The 17,862-nt window shown below is 34.1% G+C and overlaps 1 protein-coding gene across 2 annotated transcripts; it reads left to right on the top strand.

Annotated features, from left to right (window-relative positions):
- Nucleotides 1–323: 323 nt before the first annotated feature.
- Nucleotides 324–11,686, top strand: LOC118038151 (probable protein S-acyltransferase 7). 2 transcript variants are annotated; one of them, XM_035044454.2, is made up of 5 exons: nt 324–742; nt 1,866–2,048; nt 9,741–10,037; nt 10,523–10,756; nt 10,869–11,686. In XM_035044454.2, exons 1-5 carry the CDS (start codon nt 659–661, stop codon nt 11,391–11,393), a joined length of 1,323 nt encoding a protein of 440 aa, XP_034900345.1. In that variant the 5' UTR covers nt 324–658; the 3' UTR covers nt 11,394–11,686. The 2 variants fall into 2 exon arrangements, with proteins under 2 accessions (XP_034900345.1, XP_034900346.1); XM_035044455.2 differs by lacking the exons at nt 324–742; nt 1,866–2,048 and adding an exon at nt 3,546–5,241.
- Nucleotides 11,687–17,862: the final 6,176 nt, after the last annotated feature.

The following is a 17,862-nucleotide window of genomic DNA, read 5'->3' as shown; positions in this document are numbered from 1 at the left end:
TGAGATATATTGTGAGTTTTTTAAAATAGAACATTGTAAATTGAAAGTTGACAAATGATGAGAAGTATAGCCAAGTTGAATTTCCAAACCAAACTAGGGAATAATAATAATAATAATAAATAAATAAATAAACATGGCTAAAACATAATAATAATAATAATAATAATATATCATTTTCATAGACTACTGCTGTCTTCCTCTTTCATTAGTAGATGGGTCAAAGTAAGGTCATGGTCACACATATAATAATGACAATAATTATATGCAAAATAAAATCAAAAGAAATCAGAGTGAAAACCACATCCCTGTTATCTAAAAAACCAACCAGCCCCGGTTCACCACAACCCCGGTCCACATCACTCACATCAGTCCAATCAGAACACGCCACATCACCCCTTCTCAATTCCAGTAAAGCCACATGCACACAAAGAAACACCACGCCATAATCAAATCTCTCCCTCTTCTCCTCCCTGTCACTCCAAAAACACCAGGAAAACCCCGGCATCACCGCCTCCGCCTCCGCCTCCTCCACCACTACTCTCATGAAACCCTAATAAAGAGAGAGACTGTTCGTCAAAGTTTTGATTTTTGATTTTTTTTAAGGGTTTATGAGTGGCTTGAATTGAGGGTTTAATAGAGGGAGAGATTCGATTGAGAAATGTATGTGGTGCCACCACCAAAGGGATCATCGGATGCTGGATCCAGTGATTTACGGGTTTATCAAACTTGGAAAGGCAGTAACGTAAGTAGCTGATTTATCATTTCTTTCTTTCTTTCTTTTCGCTTTTGTGCATTTTGAAAGCTTTTATTGATTTATTGATACCAATATTGTCAACGAAAATTTACACTGTTTCTGTTTCTTTTCAATGGGAATCTGAATCAGCAATAAAAGACAAAAAGAAGAAGAAGCAAACTTAAAGCTACTTTGACTGTATCTGTTGAATTAAAAAAGTTTAACAAGTAGTAATAGTGTTACATGATTAATGGTGACAGTAACAAAAGAAAAACCAAATTTGATGAGCCCTCTTAGTAAAATATTGAGTGTATCAAACATCAGCTATTTTTGACAAGATTAAAACTAGTTGTGTAGTTATTGGCGTTTAATTAAGTGGAAAGCGTTTGTCTGTCAGGATCATGTCAATAAGATTTAAAGCAACTAACAAGAAGTTGGAAGAGGTTGATGGAAAGATCTGAGATGTGTTTTGATTTTGACGTTTGCAGCTTAAGTTTCAAGATTGTTTGAATGGGGTGATTTGCCTATTTTATGAGTCAAGGGTCTTGTGACCGCCTAGTGGAAGTACAATTATTTTTTGTGTTTGTTTAATATTTATGTTATATCTCAAATTGAAATGATTGTGTTGGGCAATGCATGAACTTATTCTTCCGCATTCAACAGATGCCATATTGAGTATTTCTCTCATTGCACACTATATAACTATGCTACTTCTTTTTGAATTCGTAGAAATTTGTCATTGACAGCAGAATTCTGTAGAGAAGGATGTAATAGGAAAGTCACATATATAATTGAGTGTTTGACCAAGAGGTTTAATTCCTGAACAAGAACTGGTAGAGTTCTTATAATATGTGAGAGCTTCTTAACCCTGTTTTGTATTAGTGATAGTGATATTATGTTAGTGGAACTTATATTGCTTGAATTGTGGTTGATTGACCATGTGGTAAACTATGTGAAAATGAGATTGATGGACTTTAAGTGTAGTATTCAGCTTCCAAAGTGCCAGTGGTCAGATGTCAGTTGATCCTAGGACTTGGTGCTAGCATTGCCCACAACTGCATTCTTCTTCTAAGTATGTGCAAAATTTTCAATGTTTTTCCCAGGAACTTACTGGATTTACACTCTTCTGCAGATATTTTTTCTTCAAGGGAGGTTTATTTTTGGACCAGATGTGAGATCGCTTGCATTGACTACACTCCTGATAGTTGTTCCAGTTGCAGTGTTCTGTATTTTTGTTGCCAGAAAGCTGATGGATGATTTTTCAGATGATTGGGGAATATCAATAATGGTCATTGCTGTTGTGTTCACTATTTATGTGAGCTCCTTCCCCCCCTCTCTTTTACACACACACACATTCCAATCCCTCTCTCTCTTTCTCTCCATAGTGGTAAGGATTATAGTATCTGACATCTGGCTGGCAAATTCTATTAACTCAGCATTGAACAAAAACTGAGTCAGCCAGAGTTTTTCTACCAGGATTGAAGAGCAGAGAATTTCCTTGAAATCTTTTGATTTTGCATAGTTTGCTTGAAAAAAATCTCTTTTTCTTGGCATGTACGGCAATTTATGAACTTGAAGTGTAGCAATAGTATCCATTCAGGTCTTCTCTGATCTTATGCTGAGATATCAGAGAGCCCAGATAGGGTAATTGTTATATTGGTGCACTGCCATGGATTATTGGAGAGTCTTCAACCGTGATTCAAGCACAACTATAACCAGTCTTGTTCATCCTTCTAAGGAGGATGGCAGGAGAAAAGGGGTTCAAAGGGAAGGTCTTTAGATTTGGTCATGCAGAAATTTAGAGCATAAGCTAAATATACAGTAGGCTGTCTGGAGACTGGATGGGATAGGAAAAAAATGCTTAGTCATGTGGACTGGGGATAAGAGGTGTGATTTCTGGGAACTGATTATTGTAATCTGTAGAGCAGGTTAATGGATGAACATCTTCTACAAAATATAGTCCTTAATGGATGGGGTAGGAAAAACTGCTTAGTTATGTGGACTGGGGATAAGAGGTGTTATTTTTGGAAACTGATTATTGCAATCTGTAGAGCAGATTAATGGATGAATAACTTCTTCATAATATAGTCCTTCATGGTGTGCATTGTTGAGGTACTTTTTTTTTTAGTTGTTTAGAAGAATGAATTTTCAAGAGGGATAAGTATTTTTTTGTGATTTAGCATGGCATTATGCCATTACCTATCACCTTTCATCAGTTGTGGCAGAGATAGCGGGTTGATGTGCTTTCTTTTACCTTGCTCAAAGCCTTCAATACAATCTCATTGAATTTCCAGTTCATAGCCCCAGCGTGTCTCTACCCTAGTTTGTTGCCCCTTCTTACCATGTTGGCCTTGCTTTTACCACATTGACTCTTCTTATTGATATGAATGATGACCATACTTGTTGCAAGCACATCCTTTGCATAACATTATAGGTATTGTCAATTCTCCAATTTCCAAAAGGCTGGATGTTGCACTTTAATGAAATATACATGCACATATATCATGTATTCTGTCCCACATTTATTCTATGTAGCTAAATATTATAGGCAAAAAATTTCAATAGATCAATATAAGTGTTTTTTTTGTTCTAGTATGTGACACATGATATAGTATGTTTTTGCATGTCAATCTTAAAAAAAAATAATAAAAAAGGCAAGAAATTATTAAAAACATTTTTTTTTATACTCTCAATCTACTAGTATGATTATTGTTAATTGTTGTTAGGAGCAATTGTTATTTATAGTGTGGAGTCAAGGGTAATAAGTATTTTTATACTATTTTCTTATATATACATGTGATGTAAGCTAGTGAAAGGATGGAATGAACTAATATTTGTTGTCACTTCATCTCATAACCTTTCTTTGTTCTTTCTTCATTCTTTTTCCTCTTATTTTTCCACCTTCCTTCATCCATCTCTAAATAATCTTAGAAAAACAACTTGGTATGAGCACAACAAACATCACCATTGTTTTGGGGGAGTCAACTATTTTTGCTGACATCAACAATGACAACACGTTGATGCTAGCACAACATCACTATAGTGTTTAGATTGTACTTTTAGAAATGCCTTGACTCCATGAACAAAAGCCCTAGCGTCTCACTAGCAATTGTTGTTTGAGCTGTTAGTTTTGTAGGAAAAATGTTAGGTTTCAACTCTGTAAATCCTTGAATATTGTGAACTAGAGGTTTGCTTGTTGGAATAAGTGAGAATGATTATTTGTTATCAAGTTAGGAGGGTGGTTATTAGTCCGTGACTAGTTAGGTTCTTGTGGTGATCAAATATATAGTCCTTTGTAGTGTTTTGAATATAACAGAGAAGAGTTCTCTACTTTGGTGAGAGTAGTGGGGGTCGGGTTGGAGTTGTGAGTGAGAATACTACCATCCAAATCAGCCTTATCAAACTAGATGGAAATAATTATCCAGCTTGGTCCCGATCTTGTTTGTTGTTTAGCGAGGCACATGGACTGTATGGATACATCACAGGAAGGAGAGATCAATAGCTGGCGACTCAATATTCGATCAATAGGAGTAAAAAAACTCTCTAGTCATGTCTTGGCTCATCAACTCCATGCAATCTTTGATTGCTAGTGGTTATCTCATATTGGATTCTGCTTTAAAAATCTAGAATGTTGCCAGACAGATGTGATCACAATTAGGCAATGATACACATGTTTACAAGCTACAAAAAAAAGGTCATGAAACCAAGCAAGGTGATATGTTTATAGCCCAATACTTTGCTGAATTGAGTATTTTGTGGCAGGAGTTAAACTTCTACCAGGATTTCTAGGTTAATTGTTAAAGTTTCAAAAACTAAATTGATAAGGAATGTGTTTATGACTACCTAGCTGGGTTAAACATTGAATATGACCAAATTAGAGTTCATGTTTTGGGAAAGAGCCTTTCCCTTGCTTTCCTTGAGGTAGACTTATTCTCATGTTTAGTAAAAGGAAAGTAGAAATGCAATGTTGCATCCAATCAGATGTCAGCCATGATAGGTCTCTCCAATCAGAAAAACTTTAGAGAAGGATTTACACATCTTAGTGAACCAAGGTTAGCAGACAAATAACAACTGATGTGTCATTATTGTAGACGAACCAAAATACTAGGGAGACATATCGACAATTACATGGATGTCTTTTAAGGGGCGAGGTGGGAAAAGAATTGGTCATCCTAGATCACAAGCATTTGTGTCAGAGATAACTGAAAGTCCAGTTCCTAATTGTCAATCAAACACCCCAAATCTATCCAAGGAAGAGGTTCAAACATTTGGACATCTAACGACCAAACTTGTTTCTTCCTCTTCATCCAACTTTGCACAGGCAAGTATGCCAATGATAAATTTTAATTCCTCAACCATTTCTGATTTTGATCCTTGGGTTACAGATTCAGGAGCCAATGATCGCATGACTTGGTCTTCAAATTTTTTTTCATTTTACAATCCTTTCTCATGTAAAGATAAAGTTCGTATAGCTGATGGTTCCCAAGCCCCCATTTCTCCCATTTCTGGTAAAGGTTCAATCCATTGTATTTCTGCTTTATCTTTAACCTCTGTGCTTCATGTTCCCAAGTTCTTTTCTAATCTTCTATCTATTATTAAAATAACTAAATATTAAAGGGTAAAGTTTCATTCTATTCCCACTCATTATGTGTTCAAGGACCTGAAGACGAAGAAGATGATTGGCTATGGTAGAGTGAATTATGGCTTATATTTGTTAGAAGCTGGTTTTGTTGGTCTAGAAAACACAAGCGAGTTCAACATGGGCTGATGACCATTTTAAGGATGTCAATCAAGAATTACTTTTGTGACATAATTAATTGGGGCATCCATCTTTTGTAGCTCAAAGAAAGCTTTTTCCAGCACCATCTAAGCAATGTACTACAACAACTTTATCTTGTGATGCTTGTGAATTTGCTAAGCATATATGTGCTACTTATTCCTCAACTAATAATAGTAGTAAACCTTTTATGGTGATCCACTCAGATGTTTAGGGTCTTAGTCTAGTTGTTTCCTTATTTGGATGTAGGTGTTTTGTTACTTTTATTGATTGTTATAGTTGTACTACTTAAGTTTATTTGATGCATGATAAAAGTGAAGTGTTTTCTTGCTTTAAGAGGTTTCATGACATGATTTTTACACAATTTAATGCTAAAGTTCAAATCTTAAGGAGTGATAATGGTACAAAGTACATGGATGGAGGTTATGTTGGAACATGAGATTTTGCATCAGACTAGTTGTGTAAATACTCCAAATTAGAATGATGTAGCTGAGCGAAAGAACAAACACTTATTAGAAGATGCCAAATTTCTCATGTTCACAAGGAATTTGCTCAAAACCTACAGGGGAGATAAGATTCTTACAATAGCATATCTCATTACTAGGATGCCACTGAGAGTTCTTGAGTTTAGAACTCCAATAGAGTTCCTACATTGTCCTGTAAAAAACCTCAGGGTGTGTTTGCTTTGTTTGGGATCATTGACAAACTACTGGTAAGTTGGATCCGGGAGCATTGAAATATGTTTTCATTGGATACTTTGCTACTAGAAAGGGTATAAATGTTATCATCCTCCAAGTAGAAAAATGCTTGTTGGCATTGTGTAACTTTTCGTGAAAATGAGTTATATTTTGTCATCTCACATCTTAAGGGGGAGGTCAATGAGAGTGAGGATATGTTCTTGGTATCTCTTACCTTATTTAATCTTAGGCTAGAATTGGAGGGAGCAAATCAAGGGGAGAGAGAGAAAGGAAATGAAAATCCAGCAGAAGTCAAGGAATGTAGGAGTGATGAGGAACTAGAAGGAGAGAAATAAATAGTTCAGGAAGATGATGGGGAAACTAGAAAGGGACAAAAGGAGAAGGTTTGGTAGGCTTACACTTGCAAGAAAAAAAATGAAAGAAGTCAATGAATCAACAATATCTAGCCTAGAACCATCTTTGAATTCAACCTTACAACATACACATTACTATTAAATTCCTAACTCTTCCATTGACAATGCTATTCCTTCTATTGATGATCTTCCTTTAACTCTCTTAGAAAAGGAGTTCGAAGTTAATATCGACCATCCTTTATCTAATTTTATGTCATACGATCACTTGTCACCTTCATAAAGAGCTTTTGCATCCTCCTTGTCTTATGTGTCTATTCCTAAGGATTTTATGAAAGTTGTTAAAAATACTAGGTGGAAAGAACCCATGGCAGAGGAAATGAGAGCTTTGATGAAAAATAACACATGGGAGCTCACAACTTTTCCTACAATAAAGAGAGTGGTAGGTTGTGAATGGGTTCTCTTTATTGAACAGAAGCTGAATAGAAGTATTGATAGGTACAAGGCTAGTTGCTAAGGGATATACCAAGACTTATGGAATTGACTAGCAGGAAACGTTTCCTCTTATTGCAAAAATGAACTCAATCAAGGTGTTGTTATCTATTACAACAAATCTAGGATGGGACTTGCAACAATTAGATGTTAAGAATGCTTTTCTAGATGGAAACTTAGAGGAAGAAGTGTATTGGGAAATTCCTCCAAGTTTCTCTTGTGAGAAGACAAAGGGCAAGGAGTGCAAGTTGAGAAAAGCTTTATATGGCCTTAAGAAATCTCCTCGTGCAGGGTTTGATAGATTCAACAAGGCATTTTTAGATTTGGGTACAAACAAAGCAATGGAGACAACACCATGTTTCATCAAACATCACTAAGTCAAGACTACAATTCTCATTGTATATGTTGATGATATTGTGGTGACAAGAAATGATCACGAGGAGGTTTATATGTCGAAGGAGTATCTTACTAAACAATTCAAGATCAAAGACCTTAGGACGTTGTGTTACTTTCTAGGAATTGAAGCTGCAAGGTTATTTGAAAGAAAATATATCAAAGATTGGTTGGTAGGTTGATCTATCTATCACATACCCTACTTCATATAGTTTATTCAGTTAGTATTATCAGTCAGTTTATGCATGATCCTCACACATCCCACCTTGATGTTGTTTATCGCATCCTTAGATGTCTAAAGTCTACTCCTGGCAAAGGATTGTTGTTCTCCAACAAAGGGCACTTAAAGGTAAAAGCCTTAACCGGTGCTGACTGGGCAGGATCACCGGATGATAGAAAATTCACATCTGAAATTGATGGTAATCTGGTGTCAAGGAGGAGTAAAAATAACATGTAGTGTCTCGGTATAGTGTAGAAGCAGAGTATCAAGCAATGAGACATGGAGTGTGTGAACTTTTGTGGCAAAAAATCAAATGCATAAGCTAAGCTGAGAATAACTATTGGTGGTCTTATGCCTTTGTTCTGTGATGACAAAGCAACTATCAACAATGTCCATAATCCAGTTCAACATTATTGGATGAAGCATATTGAGGTTGATAAACACTTTATTAAGAAGAAGTTGAATGAGAAGACTATTTGTATTCTTTTTGTAAAAACTAAAGAACAATTACCTAATGTGTTTGCTAAAGGCCTTATTAAGAAGATGTGCATGAGAGATATCTATGTAAAAACTAAAGAACAATTACCTAATGTGTTTACCAAAGGCTTTATTAGGAAGATGTGCATGAGAGATATCTATGCCTCATCTTGAGGGGGAGTGTTAGGAGCAATTATTATTTATAGAGTGGAGTCAAGGGTAGTAAAGTAATTTTATACTCTTTTCTTATATATACATGTGATGTAAGCAAGTGAAAGGATGGAATGAATTAATATTTGTTGTCACTTCATCTCACAACCTTTCTTCCTTCATTTTTCTCTTATTTTTCCACCTTCCTTTATCCGTCTCTAAATAATCTTATAAAAACAACTTTAATCAATAACAATTCACTGCATCATTTACAGTAACAACAAACTTTAGACAACAAATAAATAAGAAATCATTAATCCTTTGGTCGAGTTTGTTATGTGACCTTGCATAACTAAGTATGAAAATTTTTATTTTTATTTTTATCTTTTGGACAACGTGAATACATTTGCAAAATGTTTAGCATTAGAGAATCTGGAAAAGAAGTTTTGAAACCGAACAGGAATGGGATATTGTTTCACATAAGATGAGGTTTTTGAGACAGCTAATAAGCAAATGTATTTTTTTGTAGGAAGATAGTGGCACCATGTATGGTTCAAGTCTTATGAAGTTTCACCAAGAGGACTTTCTTTTAAAGCACAGGAAGCATAATGAAAAGAAACTCAAAATGATAAATTGGAAAATAACTCATGCTAATGTTAAAATACAAATAAACTTTCAGATATAATTTCAGTGATATTTTTTTAGAGTTTGATGGGTCAGTTTAATTTCATGGTTATATTTTAAAAGTAATTTAGGAAGTCTCTAATTAAATATTTTGCAACTAGAGAGAATTGGGAACTAACAATGAATAACTATCCATGTTGCCACTAATAACCAACCAAACCCAATTAGATTTATTAGCGAATTAAAAAAGGATATATGCATAACTGCCAACGTATCATCATAATTCATTTTCAGGGTGTTCAGATTATACATAATTCATCAAATTTTATCCCTTGTTCTGTCTATACCAAAACCCGGTTACATTTTTTACCTTTAATACATCATACAGTTAGGCTGGTGTTAGGGTTGCCATGTAAGCTAGGGTTGCATGTGATTTGATTTGTAAAATATGCGGCCTAGCAAAATATCACGTACATGCCATTCTTGGATTATACCATGCTCTTACTTTTTTGGGATGTGCAGTTTTTATGTTTCTTTTTATTGTCATTTTGCCTTTCTGAATCTGCTACAACCAAATTATGTCAAACCTAGCTTCACACTCTTTTGACCTGCATACACTTGTGTGGTTCTTGTCATGCACGTGAGGCACTTTTTGCACTAATTTTGAGGATGGCGAATGGCGTTGTGAAGGGATATCTTGTTCCTGAAGTGAAAGCTCTAAATATGTGTGAAATGTTGTCTATGCTACGTCTTTCATGCATGCCTGATAATGAAATTGGTTCTGTAAGACTGAAAATGAAGCTCATAAATGTCTCTGACATCTCAGGATTTAGTTCTTCTCCTGCTAACATCTGGAAGGGATCCTGGCATAATTCCACGCAATGCATATCCACCAGAACCGGACAGCTTTTATGGGAGTGCAGATGTTGGATCTGGTCAAACTCCACAATTACGCCTGCCACGCATTAAGGAGGTGGAATTCAATGGAATGACTGTGAAAGTCAAGTATTGTGATACTTGCATGCTTTACAGACCACCTCGCTGCTCGCATTGTTCAATATGCAATAACTGTGTAGAAAGATTTGACCATCACTGCCCTTGGGTTGGGCAGTGTATTGGCTTGGTAAGTGATCCTCTTTTTTATAATTGTGATACTGTAGCTGTGAAATGATTTTCAACACAAAATAAAAGAAAAATTATATCTGGTTCTATGACGTCAATTGGTTAGGATAAGTAGTCATATTGTTGTGGATCTCTTGATTCTCTTCTGCTGAAGGGTGATAATTAAATGGACCCGAGCTTGAAGTTGGGTTCTGCTTTCTTTGACCATGAAAATTCAGCCCTGTCTTGCTGATGCTATCTCAAAATTTGATGTGTCTGAACACATATGGTCCCTGTTTTTTATTGATAATTTGAAAACTTAATGAAATGTCAATGTATTGAATATAAATAGTTCATGCATATAAATTGGCAAATTCTGATATGAAGTTTCTAGAATTAATACTTCTCAAGTTGCTGGCCTGGAAAATAGTTGGGTTTATTTGGTGCCTTGGTTGTCTTTTTGAGTGTCATGGCTCCTTAAATTCATTGATATGCTTCTGGGTGCAGAGAAATTATCGATTCTTCTTCATGTTTGTCTTCTCAACGACCCTTCTCTGTATATATGTTTTTTCATTCTGCTGGGTCTACATTAGGAAGATCATGGGATCAGAGAACTCATTAATTTGGAAAGCAATGATCAAAACCCCTGCCTCGATTGTTTTAATAGTTTATACTTTCATATCAATGTGGTTTGTCGGTGGCCTTACTGCCTTCCATTTGTATCTCATCAGCACAAATCAGGTATGAGAGTAATCTTCCTCTTTTATGAAGAAAATTCCATTCATTCACTCTGAATCAAAGTCTCTGTTATTAACAGTACACTTTTTACTAATGGTCCACCTTGCTTGTGCAGACTACTTATGAGAATTTCAGATATCGCTATGATAGGCACGCAAATCCTTTTTATAAAGGAGTGGTAGAGAACTTGAAGGAAATATTTTGCTCCAGTATCCCCCCATCCAAGAACAATTTCAGGGCAAAGGTGCCCTGGGAACCTGCACTACCAACTCAAACACTTGGTGGGGGCTTCATGAGTCCAAATATGGGTAAAGCTGTAGGTGACATGGAAATGGGTAGGAAAACAGTGTGGGGAGACATGAATGCTATGACTGATGGCGAAGGACAACTTGCTGACAATGATCGGTTGAACATAAAAGATGGTGAACTCGGTGAATTATCCCTGGATATCAGGACCACAGTAGATGAAGCTGGGGACCGTGGTGGAATACATCCTAGGCGATCGAGTTGGGGAAGAAAAAGTGGAAGCTGGGAGATGTCACCTGAAGTTCTTGCCTTGGCAGCTAGAGTGGGGGAATCCAACCGAATGGGTGGTGGGAGCAGCAGTGGCAGCTTGACGACTGAGAACCAACAATCATAGATGTGTATTTGATCAGCACCAAACCTAGGAAATGGAAGAGGATCTGATTTGTCGAGTGCTGGGGGTGATTGCTGACTAAATGGTTAGTTATTCAACTTCAAACATGGGGGAGCTTTAGAGGGAGTGCTTGAAAATCTCTATTTTGGTTTGACCATTGTGCTTTTAGGGTGTGGAATGGAATGGTGTGTTGTTAGTATGAGTGAGTTGCTTTCAGTTTTGATTCTTGTATTTCTGGAATTAGATAAGAGTCCAATTTCATTTTATTTGAGAAATTAGTTAGTGCCTTCCAGTAATTCCTCCTCTCAATTTCGGAGACACTGATTTTGACCGCCACTAGCTCGATTCCTAATTTGGTTGTCATTGGGGTCGCCCTGCCGTATGGTGTCTCAAGGCAAGTAACAACTGAGTCTAGCATAACACCAAGTCATTTTGTTTTGTTTTCGTGGGTGGTAGTTGAAGTGTTTTTGAAAAAAATTGAAATATTTTTTGTATTTTAAAATAATTATTTTAGGTGGTTTTAAATTATATTAATGTGTTGATATTAAAAATAAAATTTTATTATATCTTTAAGAAAAAATATTGAAAAATAATTGTAATTATAATAAGAAACAATTTATGATAGTTTTATTGTTAGGATGATGAAAATAAGGCATTGAATGATCTTGTAAGTAATGCATCAAAATCCTAGGATAAATTGGGTATTTAGTACTCAAAATATAATTAAATGTTGAAGTAGCAAAAGATAATTTTTTTTGAATGAAATAGTATAGTTTGAGGATATCGCGGTTTAGAAATATGATATTTAATGTTGCTGTTTAAAGCCGTGACATTACCATTTTGAGAAACGATTGAATATTTGGACTTTTGATAAAACAATTAGAAAGTAGCTAAAATGGTCACATTTTTAACTATGGTAAGATTTTAGATAATTTTTGTATTTTAAGTCTAGAAAAGTTTATAAAATTATAGTTTTTATCAATCTGAAATTTTATTTACTTTGTGATTTTAAAGAGTTAAAATATTTACAAGTTTTATCAAAAAATGAATAGTTTTTCTCAATGTAGAAACTATACCCAAAACTTTGCCCCACTTAAAAAGAACTTGTAAAAATTCACAGTAATCACAATCAACAAATTCTAACTAAACTCAACCTATTCTCATATTCTATAATAACAAGTAGCCTTAAGAATGCAAAAAAAAAAAAAAAAAAAAAAAAAAAAACCATATATACATGTAAAATGAGTATAAAATAATTCAATAATACAATATTTAAATAATCCCAAAATATATAAACATAATTCTTTTATCTATCTACGTCTACGATGTCTACTAGATGGTCGAGCTCATCAGTAGCACGATTGAATCCAGCTCCTGCCTAAGTGGCATCGTCCTTTGCCACAATATCATCAAGAGTTAGCCTTTCTCCAAAGATTTCATGTCTAGTGCATCAAACATTTGACCACTGGAATGATGCAGTATGAACTTCACTTTCTTCATCAGTACTACGAAGATAAAATGTGGTCTCCCAACCCTCTTATAGCTAGAAACCAACCCAATTTTATTCAAAAATTAATATTAAATTAAAAGATAAATACATAAAACTCAAAAAACTTTAATACTTATGTGATGTTGAATCTACTAGGCATGTTGCTCGTACTGCTTATAAAAAGAATCAATCATTGTCTTAAAACTACCATCATCCACAATCAGTACATGAAATATTGTTATTCACTAATTTAACACCTCTAAGTTATTTCAGCATCAATATATTTATAATTCCACACAAGTCCATGACAAATGATTTCTTACATTTCTACATACGACATGCCTAAATTACCAGTTACCAACAAATTGCTTTTGTCTTTGTATGTGATACTACCGTTCACTTTAGGAATAATATTGTCACCATAATATGACATAACATAAACATGTTATTAGACATTTTGTAAAAAAATAATAATAATAAGATTCTTGTTAATTTAACGTAATTTTAACTAAATTGCTTTACCGCAACTCTAATTGACAAAATTCATAACAAATTCTCAAATTTTAACGTTAAAACAAACTTAACAAAAAAAATTAAACATAATTCATGATAAATTATCAATTGATATTTTTATGCTCAATTGCATTAAATCAAATACAAATTCATTGCAAATTAATTTAATTAAAAGAAAATATTAAATTCACCAACCACATTTATGATGTGTGTGCGTATTTAACTGCATTATTAGTTGATTTCAACAATATACACAAAATACCTAATGTGGCAACTTAACCTAAATTAAACACAACATATAATTAATTGAAATAATTAACTCATCATTAATTCAACTTATTTTCATGTTTAACTATATCAAATAAACTTTAATTGAATGTTTTTTTTTTTTATAAAAAAAAACTAATTTATTATTGATTCAACAAACTCTAAATTCACCATAAATCCTAAATTCAACCTAAATAATTATTTGATTTCAACCAAACCAAATACAAATTAATAGCAATTTAATATGTTTACCTTGCTTATAGGACTATAAGAATAATTGAGGTAGCGACGACAACGACGGTAGTGGTGGTGGAAAAAAAAGAAATAATGAATTTTCAACACAAAAACATCAAATGATGCTTAAAGATTAGGATGAATTTGATTTTTAGTTGTTTTAAGGAAAAAATCTAAGTGATTGATGTGTTTTTTACTAGAGATCTTAGGGAGACGATGTGTTTTTTTTTTTTTTAGAGAGGGGGAGTGTCTGTGAATTGCTAGAGTTTAATCTTTTTAAATTTTAATTGAAGTTGTACTTGTAAAGCACAATAAGATCAAACTATGATATTTCATCATGTTTTTTTAAATGTTGTCATTCCTCTAAATTTTTAAGTTTATTGTGCTAATTCGACAAAAAAAAAAAAAACCAAAAGCAGGTTTTAGGGGTTTTGTTATTCTGATGCTTAGTCTTGGTGTAAATATTGATAGCTATGAAAGCCACTAGATTTATTAATAGTGATCCTAAAGCCATTGGTGTTGTATCTCTGTAATTTTTTAGGTTTAACACTTGATAGATTAAGATATGAAGATTGTAAAATAGCGTGCCCTATAAAATATTGGTTAATGTTGGCAATTGAAAAAAAAAAAGAAAGAGAGACTAAAATAGCATACACATTTCCTATTCATTCCCTGTTTATTACACGAAATTAACTATTCATTTACTCTCTTTTTTCCCATGAACTTTTGGTCTTCTTAGTTTTATTTTTTTTATGTTGCATTTTCTTTCTTTTTTTCTTTTTCCCTTCAAATACTTCTTTTATTTTTCTTTGTTTTGTATGTTCATGATTTTAAAAATAATTGATTGAATTAATTTTGTGACAACAAAATATAATTGTGGTTAAAATTAACAATTAAAAGAAAGGAGAACCATCTCATATAAAAAAAAATGGAAAAAGGGAAGAAATTAGGTGAGGAAACTGAAGAGAGGAGAAAAAAAGAAGTTATTACCAAGACAATTCTAATAACACCGAGTAAGAATGTCACTAGAGCTTGGAAGACGCTACACACATCTTCAAAATACGATGATCTTCCTCACATGCTAGCGTGCCATACAATTGTTTTCTTCTTCATTTAATTTAATCCTTGATTCTTTAATATTTTTTCAATTCCACCATGAATTTCATCCCAACCAAGCTTAATGAAGGTATAACCATGGAGAGAAGAAGGGAAAGGAAAAGAGACAAAATGGCCCAACTAGCCTTAAGTGCAGCCAACTGAACCTAATAAAGGAAGAAAAAAAAATACTCACACCTAGAAAACATATTGTCATGTCCATGTTTGCACCGCCCTAACTATCATTTTATGTGGCACTCACCTATTATTTGCTTTACCCTTTGTTAGTATGGACGCATAATTGTCATTGTTGGCGTCTACCTTTCTCACCAATAGCCAATATAACTTTTATTCTAACTAGTACGGATAACCCATTTTAAAGCATATTGTAATAAAATAGTTGAGGTAGTTCAAGATGAGAAGTTGTTGATACACTTCTTTCAAGATAGTTTGAGTGATGCTGCTCTTACTTGATATATGCAATTAGATAATACCAAGGTAAGAAGATGAAAGAACTTGGTTGATGCATTTATTAGGCAATATAAGTTCAATATGAATGTGGCTCTAGATAGATCAAGCTTACAAGCTATGAAGAAAGGAAACAAAGAGTCTATACGGAAATACGTCCAAAGGTGGCATGAATTAGTTGCACAAGTTAATCCTTCATTGTTGGAAAAGGAGATGATTGGTTTATTCTCAAACATTTTCAAGGCCCTGTATTTTGAATACTTGGTTAGAAGCTCTCATAAAATTTCTTTAACCTTGTTGTAATAGCTGAAAGGATCGAGCAGGCCATCTAGAAGGGTAAGATTGCAGACCCTAATAAGAAAAGGGGTTTTGTTGGATGAAGAAAGGAAATTGAAATTCACAATGTCAAAGGAGGAGGTAAAAGCAAGAAGAAAACTTACCAATATAACTACGGCCTCAAAACATTTGTGTTTACCCCTGTCATATCGAATATAAATTTTACTTAGCCTTTTCCTAAAATCCAAACAAACACTTAAATCAACCCTACAAATAACTAGACCAAAAATGCATCTTGCCCACGAAGAAAATTCCCAGGAAACCAAGAATAACTTCCACCACTACCCATACCTCTAAGTGAAATGTACCAAAGACTGTTCGTTATTGGCTAGGTTGCATTTGTTCCTTTAACACCTTTACAACCACCATTCTCTTACTAGTACAAACCCGATAAAAATATAAATATCATGCTAGTATCGATGGTCATAATATTGATGGATATGTTGCATTCAAGAGAAAAATCCTCCAACTTATCAAGGCTTGATGGATTACTTTTGATGAATCCTCAAATATGAATTCAAATCCATTACCAAACCATGATTCTGAAAGTGAAGGGGTTAATACCTTAGAGATAGGAAGGGAAGGTGAAGCAATCATAATGGTAACAATAGAGAAATTGTATTGGATGTTAAAACAAGCTAGATATCTCAAAACACCAGTCAACACACAAGTTGTAAAAGATGTGAATGAATATTATAAGTATCAATAGCATTATAGACATATTAGTGAATCTTGTGAAGAGTTTCATTCTGATGTGCAGGACATAATGACATTGAGAGTTTTGAGATTGATTGGTAAAAAAAAAAAATTGACCTAATAGGGATGGTGACTAGTTTTAATAAGAAGGTTAAAGTTTTTAGATATCATCCAATTAAGGGGGGAACCCTGAAAATGATTATGACTGAGCCTACAAATATGGCTAGTGGAAGTTATAATGCCCTAACTCATAATTAAAGGTACCCCTTTCATAGCACAAGTCTAGCCCTTATTTTTTTATGGTAAAATATAAGAGCTAACTCGAAGTGGGAGATGCTTTATTCTTAAAGAGCTAGAGGATTATAGGAAAGCCAAAGGAAAGAATGTGGTGGAATTGGCAAACATGGATAAGGTTAATAAGTCGGTAAGAGATGAAGAGGCTAATAAGTTTTTGAAGTTGATAAAGCATAATGAATATAACGTGTTGGATAAATTAAAAAATACACTCATTGGGATCTTTTTGTTGTCATTAGTGATGAGTTTAGAATTGCATTGGAACACTCTTCAGATTGTTCTTAATGAGGTGTATGTTCCTCAAGATATCACATAGGATTCCATAGAACATTTGGTGGGAAGGATTTAAGCCACCAACTAGATGTACTTTACCTATGATGAACTTAATCTTGATGGGACCAATCATAATAAACCACTATATATCACGATAAAATGCAAAGATTGTGTGATTTCTAAGGTGTTCGTAGATAATAGTTTTAAATGTGTTTCTAATGCATGTGCTTGATGAGATGTCTGTTAATGCCTCTCATATGAAGCCAAGTACCATGACTGCCAAAACATATGATGGGTCGCCTAGGCCAATTATTGGGAATATTGATGTTGAACTGATCATTGACCCCAAACTGTTCCAAGTGATACTACAAGTGATAGATATTCATCCTATATATAGCATGTTATTAGAAAGGCCTTGAATTCATGCGTGCATTTGAGGATGAAAATCTGCATGCATTTGAGGTTGCAAATATTAAATGGGTACCTGAAAATATGATACGAAGAAAGCCAGAGATTTCTGAGGCATCAAAAATGGTTGCTAGATACTTTTTGAAACATGGATTGCCATTCCAATATTACATAACCACAAGAATACCTGAGAGGGTTAATGTGATAAAAATACAGTGTGATGATCAGAGGTTTGACTTAGGTTTTAAGTCAGGAAAGACAGATTTCAAAATAGCAGTTGAGGTAATAAAAGAAAAAAGAGTAACACAGATTGAAGTGAGGGAGCCCAATGAAGATCGGATAAGGATCCCACCGATTCACTTAACATTTCCAGGACCCCATATGTGATAAGGGTCAAGG

The sequence above is a fragment of the Populus alba genome, chromosome 17 (genome assembly GCF_005239225.2).
Source record: "Populus alba chromosome 17, ASM523922v2, whole genome shotgun sequence".
Classification (NCBI taxonomy): domain Eukaryota; kingdom Viridiplantae; phylum Streptophyta; class Magnoliopsida; order Malpighiales; family Salicaceae; genus Populus; species Populus alba.
The sequence above is the reverse complement of the archived record's forward strand: the minus strand, read 5'-3'. Positions and strand labels throughout refer to the sequence as shown.